This window comes from Euleptes europaea, chromosome 1, assembly GCF_029931775.1.
Source record: "Euleptes europaea isolate rEulEur1 chromosome 1, rEulEur1.hap1, whole genome shotgun sequence".
Classification (NCBI taxonomy): domain Eukaryota; kingdom Metazoa; phylum Chordata; class Lepidosauria; order Squamata; family Sphaerodactylidae; genus Euleptes; species Euleptes europaea.
The window spans coordinates 48,328,714-48,349,396 of NC_079312.1; the positions used below are offsets into that span (position 1 = coordinate 48,328,714).

At 45.0% G+C, this 20,683-nt stretch overlaps 1 protein-coding gene across 1 annotated transcript in view; it reads right to left on the bottom strand.

The window, feature by feature from the left end:
• Positions 1-20,683, bottom strand: part of SUMF1 (sulfatase modifying factor 1) — an 83,791-nt gene that overhangs the window by 51,020 nt on the left and 12,088 nt on the right. Inside the window, exons 2-3 of the mRNA XM_056846804.1 lie at positions 17,979-18,152; positions 16,670-16,744 (exon numbers count right to left, since the gene is read on the bottom strand). Of these exons, the coding sequence (XP_056702782.1) occupies positions 16,670-16,744; positions 17,979-18,152 (249 nt within the window). The remainder of the gene's footprint in view (positions 1-16,669; positions 16,745-17,978; positions 18,153-20,683) is intronic.

The window sequence follows — 20,683 nt, forward strand, 5'->3', positions numbered from 1 at the left end:
ATCTCGCAGTTCCATGGTTCCCCCAATACCTTCCAGTACTGCCTCAGGGGCAATGCCTCTCTGATCTAGAGGCTCAGTTCATACTTTGTACTGTAATAAACAGCAAAGGCCTGTCATTCTAGGCAGAGAACGGAGTCCCCAAGAGATTTGCAAAGTATGATTCACAGCACAGTAACGCTGCTTTATAGGGACCGTGCCTCCACCCTTTCAAGTAAAGCTTCCAAGTACCAAGTCAATGATTTAGCAACATCTTCTAAATATGCTTCAGTCTGCTCATTCCCAAAATAAACCAGTTGTCCAAAACTGACATCTTCTCCAAAAATTCTCAGAATGCGGAAAAGCTTTTAATTGTTATAAATCTAATTAGCGTCAAGGTAATGAGGTGAGACACATAAAAGCCCCACATCCTTTAATAGCACAATCTTTCTCTCCAGCCAAGGAGCTTAATTGTTTTCATAATACCCAACATTCTCATGTTTTGGGTCAAAGGCACTGTGTTCCACATCAGAAAGCAGCAGCAGGAATACAGAAGATGAGTCGGTGATGGAAAAGTAATGACTTCTGCTCTATAGGAAAGTAATGATTAGCTGTCCTCAAAAAGGATTCAATAGGTTGCCAGATCCATCTTTTTACTCATAAAAAAGCACCTACAATTTCTCCAAAGATTTTCCTTATTCTATACCTTTTGAACATCCTTGGAAGTTAATGTTATGCACAGATAGAGAACAATGCACTTCCTGAATTGATCCAGATCATTAAAGATATTCTAGTCCACCCTATTCTGAACTCTTCCCAGAGATATCCATCCCCCTTTGATAGTAACAAAACTCTTTGGTTCATGTGAACACATCCGCCTGTTTTGACTAAGTCAACCCAGAGGTTCATTTTGCTGAAGATTGCGTCTCGGCTCAAACGCAATGGCAAATTATCAACCCTTGCTCCCATGATTCCTCTTACTTTTTGTTGAATGAGACACCTGGTATGCAACAAGGCAGAATTTGCCGTTTTGGTTTTGCATTTTTTTTTCAATATGGTCCTCTTACGAACCCCCATGCCCATCACTGAACAACTGCAGCATCACTAAACTTGCAAAGGAATCAACGCTGGGCCTCAGTGCGCTCATCTTGCCAAGTCATGAGGTTTCCTTTATAAACAGTAGTATTTTTAAAAAGTCCACAGCTCTTAAACCACAAGAATCTTGCATTTCCATAAAACAAGTATTTTTCCGTAAAACATTTTTATCTTCTGGGCAGTTACATAATGTCTCAAGCTGGCAATAACAAACCAGAAGCTTGTGAAGTCAAATTATCACACGCTTTGGTGGTGGTGGGGATATCCCAAATGTGTCTTCTGATCCGCCTCTCTCCCCACCCTTCATTTGAAGTTTTGGAGTTTGAAGCAAAAAAAGAAAAAAAAAGGCATCTTCTAGAGAAAGCAAAACAGATATAAAAGACAGTAAGGGACAGAAGGGGACCTGCAGCCTACATTCTCTGAATATGTGTTTGATCCTCTTTGATGACCTGAAACAAAATCATGGAGCTTCCCTTCCACACAAGGTTGGATGCTTCAATTCTACATTAACCCAGAGATTGCCAGTGTAGAAAAATAGATGTGTGTGTGTGTTAAGTGTCGTCAAGTCGCTTCCGACTCATGGCGACCCTATGAATGAAAGTCCTCCAAAATGTCCTATCTTTGACAGCCTTGCTCAGATCTTGCAAACTGAAGGCTCTGGCTTCCTTTATTGAGTCAATCCATCTCTTATTGGGTCTTCCTCTTTTCCTAGAGCTCCAAATTTAGAGATCTAGGTTCATTCCTCCATCAGCCTTGGGGCCAATAGCTAACCAACCCTCACAGAGTTGGGGCAAGGATAAAGAGGATGCAGGATGGGATGGGTGGGATGCCAATGCAATAAAGAGAACAGAGAAATAATCCAGAGTACTGTTCAACCGTGGAGGGAGGAACGGCAGCTACCAAATGCCCCACATTACTAGCAGCTGGTAGACAAATACCAAATTTAGAAAAGTGGCTTAATAAAACAGACAAACAGAAACCAGGACAAGAAACGCTTTCTCCTTGCATGGAGCTTGAACTGGCCTTCAGATAACCAACTCAGACTTTGTCATTATGTGAATAAACTTGAGAGTTCCTCCCCCACACGCACACATCATCATCTGTAATTATATTTTATGACCCATCATCATTTGTAACTACCGGTATATCCAAACCCTACCAACCAGGACTTTCAAATCTTGGTTTACAAGGACAAATGAAGATTATCATTTGTACTTTATGGGCAACAACCAACAATTTATTATTTCCTGCCTTTCTTGCTGAGACTCATGGCAGATTACAATGGTTTCTCCACAAAAGGAAAAGTTTTAAGCACTGAGTCATGGATGAGGGGAAAATGGAGCATGCGAGCCAGAGGATCACTCAGGTTCGTTCTCATAAAAACAAGCTGTGGTTTGTTGCTATGTCAGAATCATGCCACAGGCATAAGGACACAAAGCAAGGAAAGTGATAAGGAAGGTCAGCTAAAATGTGTGCGGGGTGGTATGTTCTTCAGTGCATGCTTACCAGGGAGAACCACCCGTGATTTAAGAAACCCTTGAAAGAAGATATGTTATACTGTTCTTAATCATCTCCACTTGAATAACTGTGCTACTACAAGAACTGCAATTATCCCAAAGCCTTTCAAAGGATAGGTTTGTGCTATGCTGACTTTCAGTAAAATGTTTAAATGCTTACATTTTCCTCTCAGTAAATAATTTGCTGTGCTGGGAGCTACTGAAAGAAAACTGATAGTATCGTCCGATACGTAATCTGATAAGTAGCCCAATCATCTCGTTTGTGCTTATAAATATTAGTGCCTTTTCAGTTAGAGTAAGGACTCTGCTGTTGTGGGGGGGGGGGATGAGAAACACAAATGCTCAAACATACATTGATACGTTTTAACTGTAGTTGGGTAGTTTTGTTTTATTTTAAGAGCCAGCGTTGCTATAGTGGCTAGTGTGTTGCTGAGGGTGTCAAGGACTGCTTCACATACATTAGGCTGGAGAATCCTACATTAGCTTGCTGTACCCTAAGGAGCCTTGCTCCAACTTAAGTGGAAGGGCCATATCTCAGTGGTAGAGAATCTGCTTGGCATGCAGAAGGTCCCAGGTTCAATCCCCAGCATCTCCAGTTAAAGGGACCAGGCAAGTAGGTGATGTGAAAGACCTCTGCCTGAGACCCTGGAGAGCTGCTGCCAGTCTGAGTAGACAAAACTGACTTTGATGGACCAAAGGTCTGATTCAGCATAAGGCAGCTTCATGTGCTCAAGTGGCTCTCTCTGCAAAGAAAGAACTGCTAAGTTGGAGCGAGTTTCCACATTTGAGTGGTAGGATACAGGCCATTTTATTTTCAACAGGACCAGAGCTGGAAGGGATCTTTGAGGCCACCTAGTCCAGCCTTCTGCTCAGTGCAAAAAACCCAAAGCTTGAGTATCTGTGACAGATGGCTATCCATCTTCTCCTTGAAGATCTCCAGTGAAATAGCACTCCCCTGTCTCATGTCATTGGTTCCACTACTGAACTGCTTGTACCATTATGAAGTTTCTCCTAGTGTCAAATCTGTCCTCCTGTAACTAAGGTGTACGCTTAGAACACACAAGCAATGAATGTAGTGAACACTGAACACGTCTTTGCAACATCCATATCATACATGTACGCTTGACAGGGTGTTGGATTTAGCTGCAGCTCTCCCTTGAGTGTAAACAACCTGGGGCAAACTTGGGCATGAAACATTCCCAGCGGACCTGGGATCACATCCTACTTCAGCCTTGAGTGATCTGCAGTTCTCTTTTGTTCATTCTATTCTCTATTTGTTCAACTGAGAATCACAGTAGCCAACAATCAGCATTCTTGGGAGAATATCACATTCATGCCCTGCAAGCTTTCACACCACTCTGCACATTTTTAAAAGTACAATATAAATTATTTACTATAACTGAACAGGAATTGATATTTATCCAAGCATTGATTTTTGTACATATCTTGGAACCCTTGCCATAGTTCCAGGAGCAAACATTTCCTCTGCAAGTAACTTAAAAAATAAAAAACTCATGACCTCACATATTTTCAGCCCCAGTGTCCTACCATTACTAACATGCTTTGTTTAGATTCAAGTGGATCTACCAAATAGCAGTGTTACACATACTGCATTAGCAAAGCAATACAAAAATCACTGGGGAGTGTTTGCATTCAAGCTGACTGCTTACATATTGGTTTACAAAATCACAGAAATACCTCACTTCCCTCAGGTTGGGAAGTACATGTGTTCTAAATTTGTTCCACATTTCGAGTCAAGAGGGTGCATGTAAAGAGAGCTATTGATCTCTGTTTACTCAAGGTAGCACCCACACATTACATACCAGTTAGGAACTGAAAATCCAAAGCAAGTATATTTGTTGGTATGTCACCCTCCCTCACCCCATATGAAAGCACAGTCAGGTCAAGAGCTTTTAGACATACAAATAAAAATGACCTTGGCTAGATCAGCAGAGCCCAAAGGGATGGCAACTTATGTGTAAACTCTGATAGAAGGCACTCTTAGCAAATACTCAATCCTGCTTCTTTGATATGAAGGCTGCTTTTAAAAGCATCCCCATATGTTTTAATAGATCCGCAAGTGACAAACAAATATTGTGGTGGGAAAGTAGCTCAGCGCTACAACATCTGCTTTGGGTGAAGAAGGTCTTGGGTTCAATCCCCAGCATCTCCAACAAAAAGGATCAGGCAATAGGTGATGGGAAAGACCTCTCCCTGATACCCTGGAGAGCTGCTGCCAGTCAGAGTAGACAATACTGACCTTGATAGACCAATGATCTGACTTGGTATAAAGCAGCTTCATGTATTCTGGCTTGGCAGATCAATTCCTTCCAAAACATCGGCCTTCCTAACTAGCCTCACTCTGTCTTCAGTTCATTCTTCCTCAGCCTCTGATCCATGCACCGGGGCATAGACAACCTGCTTCTAAGGCTTACTATAATGTAGAGCTAAGTTGCCATACTACTGGATATTCCTAAATTTATGTTGAATGCATTTTTGGCACAAGCCCACAAACCAACAGCCGGGCCTCAGCAAGGAAGCCCCACTAACAATTGTCAACATCGGGTGGGGAGATGGGATGGATGTGTTATCCAACTTAGACAAGGCTCAGCTTTTGAAAAGAATAACTATGCCACTCCACCAGTCAGTGCCCACAGACATTTGAATTGTGAATTATCATGGAGATGAAATGTTAACTGCTTTGTAAACCAACCTGGCTGAGAAGGAGAGTAGAAATAAATAAGAGAACAATCGAGGGTTAGCAAAGTGAAGTTGAATCACAAGACAAGACAGAGGCAATTGCTGACGGCAGTTGCTACAATCTAGGGGAGGAGAGGGAGGCTGCCTGCCTTGGAGAGGATCACTCTCTTACCAAAACAGCAGGCTCCCTTGCCTGGGAGGGTTCATAACCTCAGCTTTCATAGAATCATAAAGTTGGAAAGGACCACCAGGGTCATCTAGTCCAACCCCCTTTGTTCTTGTATTTCCAATTCAAGAAGCTAGTAATTGCCCATGACATTCTAAGGGTTCAATGTGGGCAAGAGGAAACAATCCAGATAAGACTATTGGTCAAGTACAAAGTTGGTTCAAATAAGGGTTAACTCTCTGAACGATCAGATTCAGGGTCACTCCTGGATCCAGACTCTGCTTCTGCAGAAATAGATTGCCGAAGCAGCCTGGAGTGCTTCCCCCCCACCCCCACGGTTTAGGCTGATTCGCCAGCTTTTCTAGTGAAGTGGGACATAGTCAAGTTTATCTTATGGACATTCAGGTTAGGTTACCCTAGCATGCTCTTTGCAAGGCTGCCTTTGAAAGTGCTACAGAAATGTCAATAGGTGCACAATGCAGCAGTGAGGCTTTTAACAGGGACCCGCTGAGGAGAAAATATAACCGTGGTGTAGCGCCAGAGCCACTGGCTGCAAATACGTTTCCAGGGACAATTCAAAGACTTGAGCGGCTGCAAATCAATGTGCCCAATGAATGCCTCTAGCCATATACCTGTGCTTTTCCATCTCTTGCTGAAACGCTGCCCAGCATGCTCTTATTGACAGACACAAGAATGATTGGCCTGTGAGACAGGCTCTCTCAATTACCACACACTGATTGTAGCATGCTGTCCCCTAGGAGGCCTGTTCAGTCCCCTCACTTCCTACCTTTCACTGACTATCTCTACCACTTAAGGAAGAATCAAACTGGCTTATAATCACCTTCCCTTCCCCTCCCCACAACAGACACCCTGTAAGGTAGGTGGGGCTGAGAGAGTGTGACTAGCCCAGTGGTCCCCAAACTTTTCGGGCCACCGCCCCCTTAGTTCCTCAAACTCAACCCCAGCGCCCCCTACCCTATCCAACAACACAGTTGAAGGGGCCCATCTCTAGTGCCCCCCTGCTGCCCGCTTGACTCTTAGTGCCCTAGGTAATCCAACCACCCCCCCAGGGGGTGGTACTGCCCACTTTGGGAACCACTGGACTAGCCCAAGGGCATCCAGCTGGCTTCGTGTGTAGGAGTGGGGAAACAAATTCAGTTCACCAGATTAGCCTCCGCCGCTCATGTGGAGGAGTGGGGAATCAAACCCGGTTCTCCAGATCATACTCCACCGCTCCAAACCACCACTCTTAACCACTACACCACGCTGGCTCTCTCTGTATCTCTGTGGTTTCATTTTCATTTGTGCTTATTGGAAGGTTTTTAAAAGTTGATAATATAAACTGCCTTTGTTTAGAAGAGAAACAGGAATACAAATATCCTAATACTAAATTGTAATGGTAGAAACAAAGCATGTAGCCTGTAAAACTTAAAAATGGGGGGGGGGGACCAAAGAATGGCAGGGAAATTGTTGCAGCAGATAGTTTTGTTGGATGAGTGCTCAATTGAGCATTCAGCCTCAAAGGCAACATTTTTTAAAGATGCCCCAAACTTGTATAAGAGTGGGAGAGTTGTGGCAATGGTCATGGGCACTGCCCCCTAAGTAGGGTTGCCAGGCTCCAGGTGGTGGCTGGAGATCCCCCAGAATTACAACTGATCTCCAGGCGACAGAGATCAGTTCCCCTGGAGAAAATGGCCTCTTCGGAAGGTGGACTATATGGAATTATACCCCACTGAAGTCCCTCCCATCCCCAAACCCCGCCCACCTCAGACTCCACCCCCAAAATCTCCAGGCATTTCCCAGCCCGGAGCTGCCAACACTAATCCCAGGTGCCAATGCCACTTTCATAAATCCTGCCATTGTCTGTCTCTGAAAAGTGTCCTCATCTCATCGCCAGCCTCAATTTCACGCTCAGTCTCAAAACAACTGGGGTTGGGCTGACATCCTCCTGTGTACCTACCAAGCTGTCCTATCATGGTGTGGCTATTAAAGGAGGAGGAGGCCATTTTGTCTGCAGTTATTGCTCATCCAGGTGCCGGAAGGGAGGCAGCCTGTACAGCTGCCATTATCCCCCACGAACACCTAGGGCAGAAGCAGGTCTTGGTACTTCAAGTCCAACCTGGAGTTCCATTCACATCAAGCGAATAAGTCAGTCTTTCAACCTTGCCATTCCGCCCATCTCACAATGGACTTCCTGCCCACTCTGGTTTGTTTAGGAGGACATGGACAATACATGTAGAATGGGCTACAGGATGCATTCTGCCAAACGGAAGCTGAATGGCCTTAAGGGGAGGCGTTTTCTGTGTGCACTTGCTCCGCATTTTCACCAGCCAGGCTTTGCCATTTCCTACGAACATCAAACACAGCACTGTAGCGACCTACTTCTGTTCCAACATCCCGCCTCCATAGCAACTGCGTTACGTTTATGGAGAGAACAGCGGAAGCTTGACTCCACAGACACATCACAATGCAAATGATGCCAAAAGGCCCGACGCTTCAAGGCTCAAGACAAAAGAGGCCTTTTCAAGCATCAAGCACACGTCAAGGTTCCCCTAACCTGCTCAGAAAAGACACTTCCTGCTGATGTCATGCTACCACTGGCACTGTACTGAGGTGCCAGAAAGCCAGACGCTGAAGAAAGTCAGGCTTAAATGTATGATCTAGACAAACTTTATTATTATTTTTTAACAAGTTAAGTCATTGGCAAGATAATTAAAGCATATGCAAACCAAGCCCCAAACTGTGAGGGTTAGTGGTGTGCCTCAAGAGAGCCACCTGCCCCATAATGACGTCTCAGGAGTAGACCTTTCTGGAACTATGCTAATGTGCAGATTATGCTGGAAGTATGAGAGCTGCTGCAGCACATCTCCTTCCTGTGTCATTGAAAAATACAAGAAACCACCAGCCATGGCGCAGGAGTCCACGGCAGAGATCGTCTCTATGGGGACATTCAGGCGTAGGTACAAGCAGCAGGTGGCCTATGGCATCTTCTTCCTACACAGCCTACAATCCTAATGTTATTATGGCAGCAGGGGAAGGAACTGTGAGGCACCTGTTCCCATTCCATCTATATAACATAAAAAGTTCATAGAATCATAGAGTTGGAAGGGACCACCAGGGTCATCAAGTCCAACCCCCGGCACAATGCAGGAAATTCACAACTACTACCCCTCCCCCACACCCCAGTGACCAGAAGATGGCCAAAATGCCCTCCCTCTCATCATCTGACTAAGGTCACAGAATCAGCATTGCTGACAGATGACCATCTAACCTCTTCTTAAAAACGTCCATGGAAGGAGAGCTTACCACCTCCCGAGGAAGCTGTTCCACTGGGGAACCACTCTGTTAGAAAATTCTTCCTAATGTCTAGACGGAAACTCTTTTGATTTAATTTCAACCCGTTGGTTCTGGTCCGACCTTCTTGGGCAACAGAAAACAACTCGGCACCCTCCTCTATATGACAGCTTAAGATGGCTGCACTTCTTGTCATAGTTTGAGCCCTCTAGGACCACCTATATATTACAGCAAATAAACACAGCTCCTGTTATTCATACTTGGCTGCTATTTACCCTGGGAAGCTGTTGAACTTCCATAAAAAAAACATTATGATCATTCTTTGTAAGGTTAGAAGTCAGAAAGACTTCTAACAAGGACAAGTTGGCAAAGCTCCTCAAACTGGCGCATGTCATGTTTCAGCTGAACCGTTGCAGCAGAAAAGGTCCAACTGACCATTCTCTTTCCTTTTTGATCCCTAGCCTAGACTCATGTAAACAGAGTGACGCGCAATAGATTGTGTAGCACTGCCAACTAGGCACTTGAGCCGGAAACCAGGAAGCCCCTGTGTGTTCTTTTAGATCTTATCAATGGCTGTGCCCACGAAGCCTGTCTCTATTATAGCTTCCAGATCTCAGTCCTATACATTCTGATCTTGAATCACACATAATGGGAAGTCCACCATTTAGAAAAGTAACCAAGAATGGATTTAGTGACACCGATGACATTTTTATCCCATGCTTTCTCAAAGCAGCTTAGGGCAAAATACATAGTTTTGGATCCCGCTGCAGATTTCTGCTCATGGAAAGGGACAGGGTGGTTTTTGCCACCTCCACCTTCTCATTAATGACCTCTGACTGCACCCTTGTTTCTTGGGGTTTCCCATCGCACACGAGCAGCATTTCAGGGGAGATTTGGGGCTGCAGCAGAAGTGGGAGGGCAAGGAAGTTAACGCTCTGCTGACGGAAAGTCTTCTATCAGTGGGAATTTTCAGTGGGATCCAGGCCAGGATTCTCCCCTCCTGCACTTTATCTTCGTAGCAAACCTCTGAGGTCAGTTGGCATGATTCTTAGGCCAGTGACAGTCCTTCAGCCCATCATGGCCAAGTTGGATTTGAACCCAAGTCTTCTTGGTCCTAGTCCACCACTATGCAACATCCAAGGCATTTTTAAAAAATGCCAAAATTACTTCTCCATATGTCGTTTTGCGCTCCCTGTTACAGTATACTTACTTTGAAATGGGGGGGGGAGAGAGAGAGCAAACCGCTTTTGGCTCCACTATTAAACAGCAGGTTCAGAAATGCCAAGCCACAAGAAAAGCAAGTCCCAGCGTTGCTAGGCAGCTTGCCAAAGTCATCAGAGGAATATCGTTTTTCCATGCCTACCCAGATGATGTTCTGCATGCCAGGATGTCCTAATAATACATATTGAAAAAACAAGGCAAAAGACGATCCTCTCAAAATTGCTCTCACCAAATAGGGGAAATCTCTGAGAGGAAGCAGCAGAGCATACACCAGTTTGGGCCGTGGGCCAGTTCCAACGTCTCCTATACCAGTATCAGGGCAATGCCTGCAAGCAGGGCCAAGGACCATGGCACAAAGAATAATCAGCTTTTTTTTAAAAAAAGGGGGGGAAATGGCATTCTGCCACTTAAAGGAGGTTTGAAGAGCAAACAGAGGCACATATTGTTAAATGGATTTTTTTAAAATAAAACATGCCCTGTCCTGCTCCGGATGCCCTGAACCCTCACCGCAAGGCTTTGTGTTCTGCATTACACATTTGTTTTCAGGCATGCCATGGAGTCTTCGGAGGTTTTTGGTTAGAACATCTCTACCTGCATGCCAACCAGGAAAGAGGCTACAGGCGACGAAAGGCAGATCTGTCAGCTCTTCCTTGCTTCCCCGCCAGCCAAGTGGATTGCCACATCAAGACAAGTATCAGAATGGCCCCTCTACCCCAGCTAGCACAATATAGCGTGCTTTAGATAACATAACCCGTTCCCTTTTCATGTTGACCACTGACCCGGGTTCAGTAGGGCATCCGTTTCCTCTCATTTCCTGCCCCAGAGACACATAAAGGAAGCAACTTTCCAAAGCAAATTCATTGCCTCGGACTGCCTACAATGTCAGGGGATTGTTAGATAGTCTCCCTCAACCTGGGAAATGACTAACTGCAGCAAAGTGCGAGGCTATGAAGCACGTAGTGCCTTGTAACCTGGACCTATGCTGGCTCCTTCAAGCAACAGGGAACCACAGCAAGAAGGGCCTTCTGAACACAAGAAAGAACAGGCTGGCCTGCTTTGCTCATCACTGCCCATGTCAGTCAGGATTTCTAAGAGACAGAAAGAACCCACCCAATCACAAGAAGTTCAGGTGCCTCTGGCCTCTACTAAAGGAACAAGAGAGATTCATCTCTGTTCCTCGGATCTTTAACTCTGATCCTTACTGTCAAGAAACTGGCTTTGTTTAGCAGTTTCTTGGCTTTTCAAATCTTTGGTTCAGGCTTTTGGGCCTAGTAAAAGTCGCAGAAGGCCCCTCTCTGGGTACTTAACGTCATGATGTCTTGCTGTTTCAGAGAAAGAGATAAGGGGATGAGATGGACACAGGGGCAAGTTTTGGGGACCACAGTTTAAGAAGGATGCAGACAAGCTGGAACGTGTCCAACAAAGATGGTGAGGGGTCTGGAGACCAAGTCCTATGAGGAAAGGTTGAAGGAGTTGGTATATTTATACTGGAGAGATGATATGATAACCATCTTCAAGAACTAGAAGGGCTGTCATATAGAGGATGGGGTGGAGTTGTTTTCTGTTGCCCTAAAAGGTCGGACCAGAACCAACTGGTTGAAATTAAATCAAGAGTTTTCAGCTAAACAGCAGGAAGAACTTTCTGACAGTTAGAGCAGTTCCTCAGTGAAACAGGCTTCCTCAGGAGGTGGTAAGTGCTCCTTCTTTGGAGGTTTTTAAGCAGAAGCTAGATGGCAATCTGACAGCAGTGCTGATTCTGTGAACTTAGGCAGATCATGAGAGCGAGGGCAAGAAGGGTTGCGTCAGTGTTTGGCTCTCATGGCCCTTTCTTACATGCCCAGGGTAATGATGATCGCCACTTTGAGGTCAGGAAGCAATTTTCTTCCAGGCCAGTTTGGCCAGGGATCCTGGAGGGTTTTTTTGGCCCTCTTCTGGGCATCGAGCAGGGCTCACTGGGCGGGGGGAGGAAGTTGTGAATTTCCTGCATTGTGCAGGGGGTTGGATTAGTCTCTGGATGCCCCTTCCAACTCTACTGCTGTATGATTCGAATACCCAGTAGAGATGGAGACTCTGTCCCTCAGTCTCCTAGTTAGTCAGAGGGGCTGGTGGAGGGCAGTGAGGATTCTCTCCCCAGCCTTTTGTATTTTGCTCTTGCCTGATCAGTACCTTGACAATTACCCATCTCTCTTGATGGCCCCTCTCTTAGCCTCAGTGGCCCCTCCTTGGCGCTGCCAATTTCTGCAGCATCCAAAAAGTCACCTGGAGCACCTGTTCTTTTCTCTGCATCCTAGACGCCAGAGACCGAGCATCCTTGGAGCGAAGTATACAGAATCAAATACCTGAAAAGCAGCCAGGTTTGCCTATCATCTGGCAGAGTTTCTGCCAGGGCAAACGCAAAGTCAAAGTTTGCCAGCCAGTCTATCACAGAATCCATCTAAACTAGATGGCCATTCCCCCCCCCTTCCGACCGAATGTAAAAATAGGCAAACACTCCTGCCAGCCTTCTCATAATTTGTCGACACAAAGGCACCAGCCGTTTTCCCAGAAGGGGGCGGGAGAGGCGTGTCTCGGGTTGGATTGAAGTGCCTGTCGGTTTTTTAAACTGTGGCTTAAACAGACTCACTAAGCTTCCTCCCTCTGCTTTTGTTCGCTGCACCCGCTTTCTACAGCAAGAAAGGAGGAATAAAGCCGGTTGGGCTTCATTGTGCCTAGCAGCCCGCACACAGAGCTTGCCGACGTGTGCCATTATTGCTCCAACGCGTAACGGTTTCCTTCGGGATCACAGCGGGAATGCGGCGAGAGGAATCGCTTATGTGAAAGTTAAACTGATTAGAAATGAAAACACTCAGTCGCCTTGCACCCTTCCCCCCCACTTGACAGTCAACAAAAATGAGCCTGAAAACCCACAAGTGGCTCCCCACCTATGTTTAAGGGGAAATTAATGTGCCTTTTCTCCTCTTAGCGCATTGTATCGCTCAGCTGAAAAGGAGCACCCTGAAAGTAGCAGAACTGAGAGGCAGGATATCGATGCAGGATTGCAAAACACCATTTCCCCACCCCTTAATAAGGCAATGAGTATATGAGTCCCATTGTAGCCATATGCTTTTAACGCTGCAGTCCTAAGCAGAATTACACCCTTTTTAAGCCACTAACGTCAACTGACTCTGGACGGAACTCTGCTTAGGACTGCATTGTTAGTCATCTAGCAAGTGAGATCTTGTTCACAATAGCATTCATTTTTGATACACGGGTGAAATTACCATCTTCAAACTACTAAAGGTAAAGATAGTCCCCTGTGCAAGCACCGTCTCATTACCAACCCATGGGGTGACGTCATATCCCAGCGTTTACTAGGCAGACTATGTTTACGGGGTGGTTTGCCATTGTCTCCCCCAGTCATCTACACTTTACCCCCAGCAAGCTGGCTACTCATTTGACCAACCTCAGAAGGATGGAAGGCTGAGTCAACCTTGAGCCGCCTACCTGAAACCGACTTCTGTTGGGATCGAACTCAGGCCATGAGCAGAGCTTTTGACTGCAGTACTGCAGCTTACCACTCTGCGCCACGGGGCACTCTACTACTCAAACTGCTACCCAGGAAAAAATCCATGATCCTGTTCTTCTAACACCAAGGTCATACAAATAGCACCACAGAGCTGTAGATAAGTCACAGTACAGGAATACCGATCAGATGTTTCACCCCAATTATGTGCATTTGGATTGGCATTCCAGTACGTATTAAAAGGATGAAGACACTGACATAGAGATTCTCAGATTTACAAATCTAGAAGGAACCTCGTGTTCTGTAAACTTGCATGTGCAGACATGGGATTACATCCTAAGGTATACTTCACACTTGCAGAAGTAAAAGAAAACTTTGTGCTCTTGGCATGTTTTCCCTGAACGGCTGCTCCATGACTGACCAGGATCTTTCAAATTGCTATTCAATATCTGAAGGACAACTTCTCAGTTAACCCCTTCTTTAAACATAGTGCTAGCTGTGGGATAGATTGGCGCTGTTGGAAAGTACTTGGTCCACGAACAAGAAGGGATGGATAAACTGAACCCAGACAGGAACTCCAGTGAAACATACAGAGAAGAACTCGTGGAAGAACTGTTGACACAAATCTTTCCCCTTGTATATGGGAACCTTTGCATTGGCAAAGACTTACTTCTGGCAGTTCAAACATTTACGAGAGATTGACAATGGCATACCTTGGGCTAGTCACAGTTCTCTCAGAACTCTCTCAGCCCCACCTACCTCACAAGGTGTCTTTTGTGGAGAGAGGAAGGAAGAGGAACGGAAGCCAGTTTGAGACTCCTTAAAGGTACAGAAAATCAGCAAATAAAAACCAACTCTTTTTCTTCTTCTTCATGTTAAGTAAAAATTTGTTAAACATGTAATGTGGGCCAGATGGTCTTGCTGCCTCAGAATTACATTATCACATGAATATTCTAGCTGAGGCTCCAAAAACAAAAATCAGCACACCCGCTGGGTTCTTATATACCTACCCTGCTGTCACCTTAGCAAGATTAAATGCGTTCCCCACACAGGTTTTAAAGGGTCGCTTTTTAAAAATCCCCTTTGGCGACCGTCTACGTGATTGTGGAACCAGCAAAATAGAAACCTTAGGGCACTTACTTCTATTTTGCAAAAATTGGAACAAAGAGCGAACGACGTGGATCACACTTATCTTAACAAAGTACAATCTTCCCTCTGAACCCTGGATCGCTCCCTTTCTCCTATCAAACTTAGAGGTAGATAGTGAGAAAATCCATCAGGTCACCAAATATTTAACCCAGGTAATGGTTTTCTATTCCTTGGCTCCATCGTCAACCGAAAGGGAGACTACAGCCAAGAAATCAGAAGGAGATTGAGACTGGGAAGAGCAGCCATGAAGAAGCTAGAAAGGATTCTGAAGTGTAAGGATGTGTCACTGGCCACCAAGATTAAGTCAATTCATGCCATGGTATTCGCTGTTACTATTTATGGGTGTGAAAGCTGGACACTGAAGAAAGCTGATAGGAAGAAAGTAGATTCTTTGAAATGTGGTGATGGAGGAGAGTGTTATGTAACTTACAGATACCGTGGACTGCCAAAAAAACAAATCAGTGGGTTATAGATCAAATCAGGCCTGAACCGACCTTAGAGCTAAAATGACTAAACTGAGGCTGTCGTATTTTGGTCACATTATGAGAAGACAAGAGTCATTAGAAAAGACAGTCATGCTCGGAAAAGTTGAAGGCAGCAGGAAAAGAGGAAGCCCCAACAAGAGATGGATTGACTCTATAAAGGAAGCCACAGCCCTCAGTTTGCAAGACCTGAGCAAGGCTGTCAAAGATAGGACATTTTGGAGGGCATTGATTCATAGGGTAGCCATGAGTCGGCAGTGACTTGACGGCATCTAACACACACACACAATGGTTTTAAAACTATCCCGGTAAATGACACTGGCAAGTAGCCGAAGAGATTTTGTTGAACATGTATAAATCTGTTATAAGCTTTTTACACTTCATGCATTTCATACATTTTAGGCACCTATGTGTCATATGTATATGCCTATGACTTTGTTGTTAAGGAGCAATAAACAAATACTCTTCTTCTATATACCTACCCAAGACGACTTCTCAGCAGGATTTGGGTAGTGCACCATACATTAAGCGGAATTTAGCACACAGATCCATCCAAAACGATGAGAAGCAGCACTTTGGCCAATGTCTTTGCTGAAACAACGTAAGTGGTATCTCTTCAGAGGGCTGCCAACAGCCAAATTATTAATATTGATGGCCCGAAAGCCAAGAACTCCACCAGACCAAAGGGAGTGGCAACATATATATTTTCTACACAAGTGAGTTCTGTAGCAGTGAAACAGGTCCCCCAACACTTAGAAAGCGGAGGGAATGTGTTGACATGTGGGAGGTTTCCTACATGTTCCAAAGCTGTTATTATTTAGTCCACTTTTTTCCTCTCTACTCCATTCTATGATTTGGCTCATGTTACAGTTTTAGAAGTTAAGGGGGATAATAAACAAATGATGGAATGGATCTTTCACCTTCCCCCAGTAGGTTCCTCTTTCCCCAGTAGGTTCCTATCTCTACCCTGTGAGGAAGGTAGGGCTGAGAGAGCTCAAAGAGGGCTGTGACTAGCCCAGGGTCACCCAACTGGTTTCGTGTGTAGGAGTGGGGAAACAAATCCAGTTCACCAGATTAGCCTCCGCTGCTCATGTGGAGGAGTGGGGAATCAAACCTGGTTCTCCGGATCAGACTCCACCGCTCCAAGGTAAAGATAGAGATGAATGCTTCCTATAGGCCTATAAGCACAGAGCTCTGCTACTACGCTGCTCTCCCCTCAGAGGCAGAACGGAAACTGAATACCAACAGGCTGATTCCCACCAAAGAAGGCAGGAAATGAAGTTTAGTCCTGCCTCCCCGAAGAGCAAAGGAAATCACCCACAGCTTCCATGATGCCCTTCGACTCAGAGGAGAAGGGGCATCATGCCCTAATACACAGCACTAACCCAACCCTGCAAGTTACTTATTGTACGGCTTCTGCACCGAAATCCAACATGTCTTCGCTGGCCCCTCTATACCATGGTGACAGTACTGCAGCAGACAGTGCTATTACTACCAATTTTTTAAAAACGTGTTCAACCTCGAATTATCAGGCCCAGGCACACTAGCAGAAAAGCGCATGACTCACTGCCTGCTGAATTCCACTCTTCACTTCTTCACTCAACATGCCTTCAAACACAAACGAATCGCCAAACCTTTCTGCCTAGGAGGGGAGAAAAGAGAGACAACACAACATCAGGTAGGTATGCAAATGTTGTCGTTCCCAAATTACCAAAAGAAAGCATCAAATTAGAGAATTAAGCACACAGTGGGCTTCAGTTAATCCTTTCTAGTAGCAATGCAGAGTCTGTTAAAGGAAACGCTGTGTTTGCTATGGGCCCACGGAGCATAAAGAAGGCCCCTTTGCTTAAGGAGATCACCATTCCCAAATAAGTCATCAGGATAAACAGCAGACTCTTATTATAAGCACAGAGAGCAGCAGTGAGTAGCTCTGTAAATATTTCCCACTATAATTCACTGCGAATATTGGATTGTCCAGAATTCTATTTTTCTCAAGATGGCATGGGAATCTCGGGGTGCTGGTGAGCATTCTGGCACAGCAGCATCTTGTACTTTACAAATCCGGTCCTACTCAGCATAAGGTACCTTCAGATACTATAGTAACTAGTAGATTGCCTAACACCCTGGGGTGGGAACCATGAGCAATAAGGATCCATGAAACCATTCCATTCAGTCTCTCCTTGTTTTCTGAGATTTTAGCCAGGCGCCACTGGCATGTGCACATGGGCCAAGATCAGAGTACTTAAAGGACCACATACTCCCACAGGAACCTACCCAGCAATTAAGATCATCTCTTTTTCAGCATGCCTCCTTCTTCAGGGATAAAATAGGTGGGCTACCAGAGACAAGGTCTTTTCCACCCTGTTAAGACTACTGGCAAGAATCCACACATTCAACAAGACGAAAGCACAGTGCCAGGCATCTGTCAGGTTCTGAATTCTGAATCCCGAGCACCTCAGTCCTTCCTTTATGGCGCCACATCAGCTGTCCCTCTTGTCATCTTAGAAGCCAGCAGCAGTCTGAATGGAGCTGCTGAATGGATCCACTTAGCACCTCACTGTTCCCCACAGGGCCAGCCAAAGCAGAACATTTCACATGTTTACCTCTTTGGTTCAAAGCATAGGTCTTGGTGTTGAACTCGGACATTCTAGAACTGGGTACCCAAAAACTAGAGCGAGCATCTTTGGAGAAACCAGTGCCTGATTTTATAAGGCCCTTTTCTCCATTTCAAATAACTTAAAGGGATCCGAAAGAGATTGGCTCTTTCCATTGTCTTTATTCTGCAAGCTTATGAATTTCCATTTCCTTCTGGGAATAAGCGTCAGTTTCTATTTGACCAAAGGACAGCCCTCGTGAAAGAAATTAACATCCCTTACCTCTGTGAGATAGCCAGTAGCATTCACAAATTTCTCAAACTCAGTGTTACTGACTTCATAGCGATCCATGTAGAAACTGCCAATGTGAACTCGCCTTGCAGGCCATTCTCCATCTTGTTGTATAGCTGGCTCGTCAGTCCCCATTGTAAACACTCCAGCTGGAATCAAGACCATCTGCAATTTGAAGGAAACTATTACAAGCATTTCTGGATGAAACTGTCCTTTTGCCTAGCGTGGAGTTAAGTAATTGATGCTGCTATTTAAGGCTGCATCCCACAAAGCTGACATGGGGAACTGCCATCTTCGCATCAAGGTCATATGTTGCAAAGCAAACCTCTTTTCAACAAATGGGACACAGATGACGACCAACCGCGTTTTGCAAACAGACTTCGCTTGAAGAACAGCTAACAGGATTGGGTGAAGAAGAGTCATGTGACAATGGAGCAACAAAGAAATGAAAGTGTGGTCCAGGAAAAGACTGAAAAGCATTTGGAGCAAAGAACTGGGGCGGTTGATTTACAGAGTAGAGAAACTAACAGTCCAATCCTATGCAGCTACATATCCTTCTGAGCCCTTTTCCTTCAATTGAATTAGAAAGGTGTAACTACTAAAGAAAGCACTGAAAAGTATAACTACACAGCAGGGGAGAGGTGTTGATAAGAGAGTTCAAGCAGGTTCACTCTTACGACGGACATCTAAACCCTTCAGAAGTAGTGAGGGGCCTGCCGGCTTTTGTGACATAATGCACTGTACAGTACACCCCATTCTCCCATGTCATAAGATGGCAGGCACTCACCCCCACAAGGAGCAAGGATTTTGGCATTTCTCAAATGCATGAACAAGCGCTTGATTCCTTCGTGTGAAATACAGAAAGCAAGCACAAACAGAGAAGCTTATTAGCATTCTCCAGAGGATTAGCTCAAGAAAACCACTTTACTCAGCAAGATTAATGTTCCATCCCGCACAATCCTGCTTCCAAACTCGAAGAGCTACCCTCATGGATCAGGCCAAGGATCCTTTTTAATTCAAGGTTGAAGTCAGACATTGTGGGAGGGGAAGCCTCAGTTTCTCTGTGATACACTCAACTCTGGCTTATTCCCAGTGTGTGGGCAAGAAACAGACTGATCTGTGGAAGCACGTGCGATTGGACGTTATAGCGAAGACTGCCTAAACCAACATGAAGTCTTCAGTCTTGGCTCAAGGGGAAGCAGGGGGGAACGTGCAAGCACTAGAGTCAACCAGGCTCCAGCTTGTCACAAGTCTATCGGTGTTCATTCATGACATCTAAATACTGACTAACCCTGTTTCCACTGGAAAGCTCACCCACAGGACATAAACGAGGTGGTCTACGAACACAGATATTTCCACTTCACTATCCCATTCAGTTTTTATCTCCAGAATGAACAGTTACCCTTACGGTTGCATTCTGGTTTAAACTCAAAACAAGGTTAATTGTCCTCAAGCTGATCCAGAGGGCAGGAAATCCAAGATGGAAGCATCTATTGGTAAAGCATGCAGCTGCTTGTTTATTGACTAGCTCTGTCTGCTGTGTGCATACAACATCTTTGTTAAACTATGTAGGTTGCTTCCAGGTTCAGATCAAGGTATTGATTGTTAACAGCCTTTCATGACTGAGTGTCCGCATATCTGAAGGAGGGCCTTCCCTGGCGCACGGCCTTAAACTTGCCCATGGTTCTTTGCTGTTGGCCCTACTGGCACCCAGCAGGACACAGGCTTTCCTTGTGCAGCTCCAGACATTTGTAATTTATTAATTAAAATATTTGTCTCTCACTTCTCCCTTGTGGCTGAAGGCAGCGTACAATTCTAAATTAAACCCATCCATAATAAAAGAAAACCCCACTTAAACTGCCTGGGGCCATAAGGCAGACTTCATCTTCGTTGACCTTTGGGAGGATAATTAGTATTACTTTTGTTGTTTAATGATGATGACTGTATTTATGAGGGCAACACCATGTCTGTGGGTTATGTAGCGGGATTAGTGCTGTGGTTTTATGTTTTTGTGTGGGTCGTTGTTATGCTCACACTGTGAGTCCTTTAGCAACAGGTAGAATGCAAGTAAGACTGAGACCCAGGTAACATCTTCAGAAGCATCCTCTTCCCCATATGTTGAAATTTGTTAGAACACCACAAACTCTCAATATTGCACTGATGGAAAAGACTGAGGAAGTTTGCCTCAGTCTCAAAGACATAGGACGGCAGTAGTGGAAAGACATATTCGGTTTTGCGCTCGGTCGTGCCAAGCTGTGAGAAGAACGTCTCTTCCCTGTGCTGAGGTACGCATCTCCCTGCAGTCAGGTTTTTATAGCAGTCGTAGAAACCACAGCGCTGCTGCCCTCACCATCTGGGACCAAATAATCCAATGAAAGAGTGTGTGTGTGTGTATATGTGTATGTATGTGTGTGTGTGTGTAGGAGCTTGTCCAAGGCTGTTTGGCACTACACCCACCCACAATATGCCAGGGCTGTGTGCCTGTGTTTCCTTAAGCACCAGAAAGGATACACTTGGCAAAAAAAAAAATAAGCCTCCTTCAGGTCAACAGAAGAGATCCAAATGGCTAACTCAACATTTAGACTTAAGCTTAACAGTAGACCGGTGATCAAGAGAAGTTGTCCAGCCCTTTTGGTCTAGTTAGAAATGTTAAAAGGGAAGCATTCATACTCAGGAGCTCCATCCATGATAAGTTA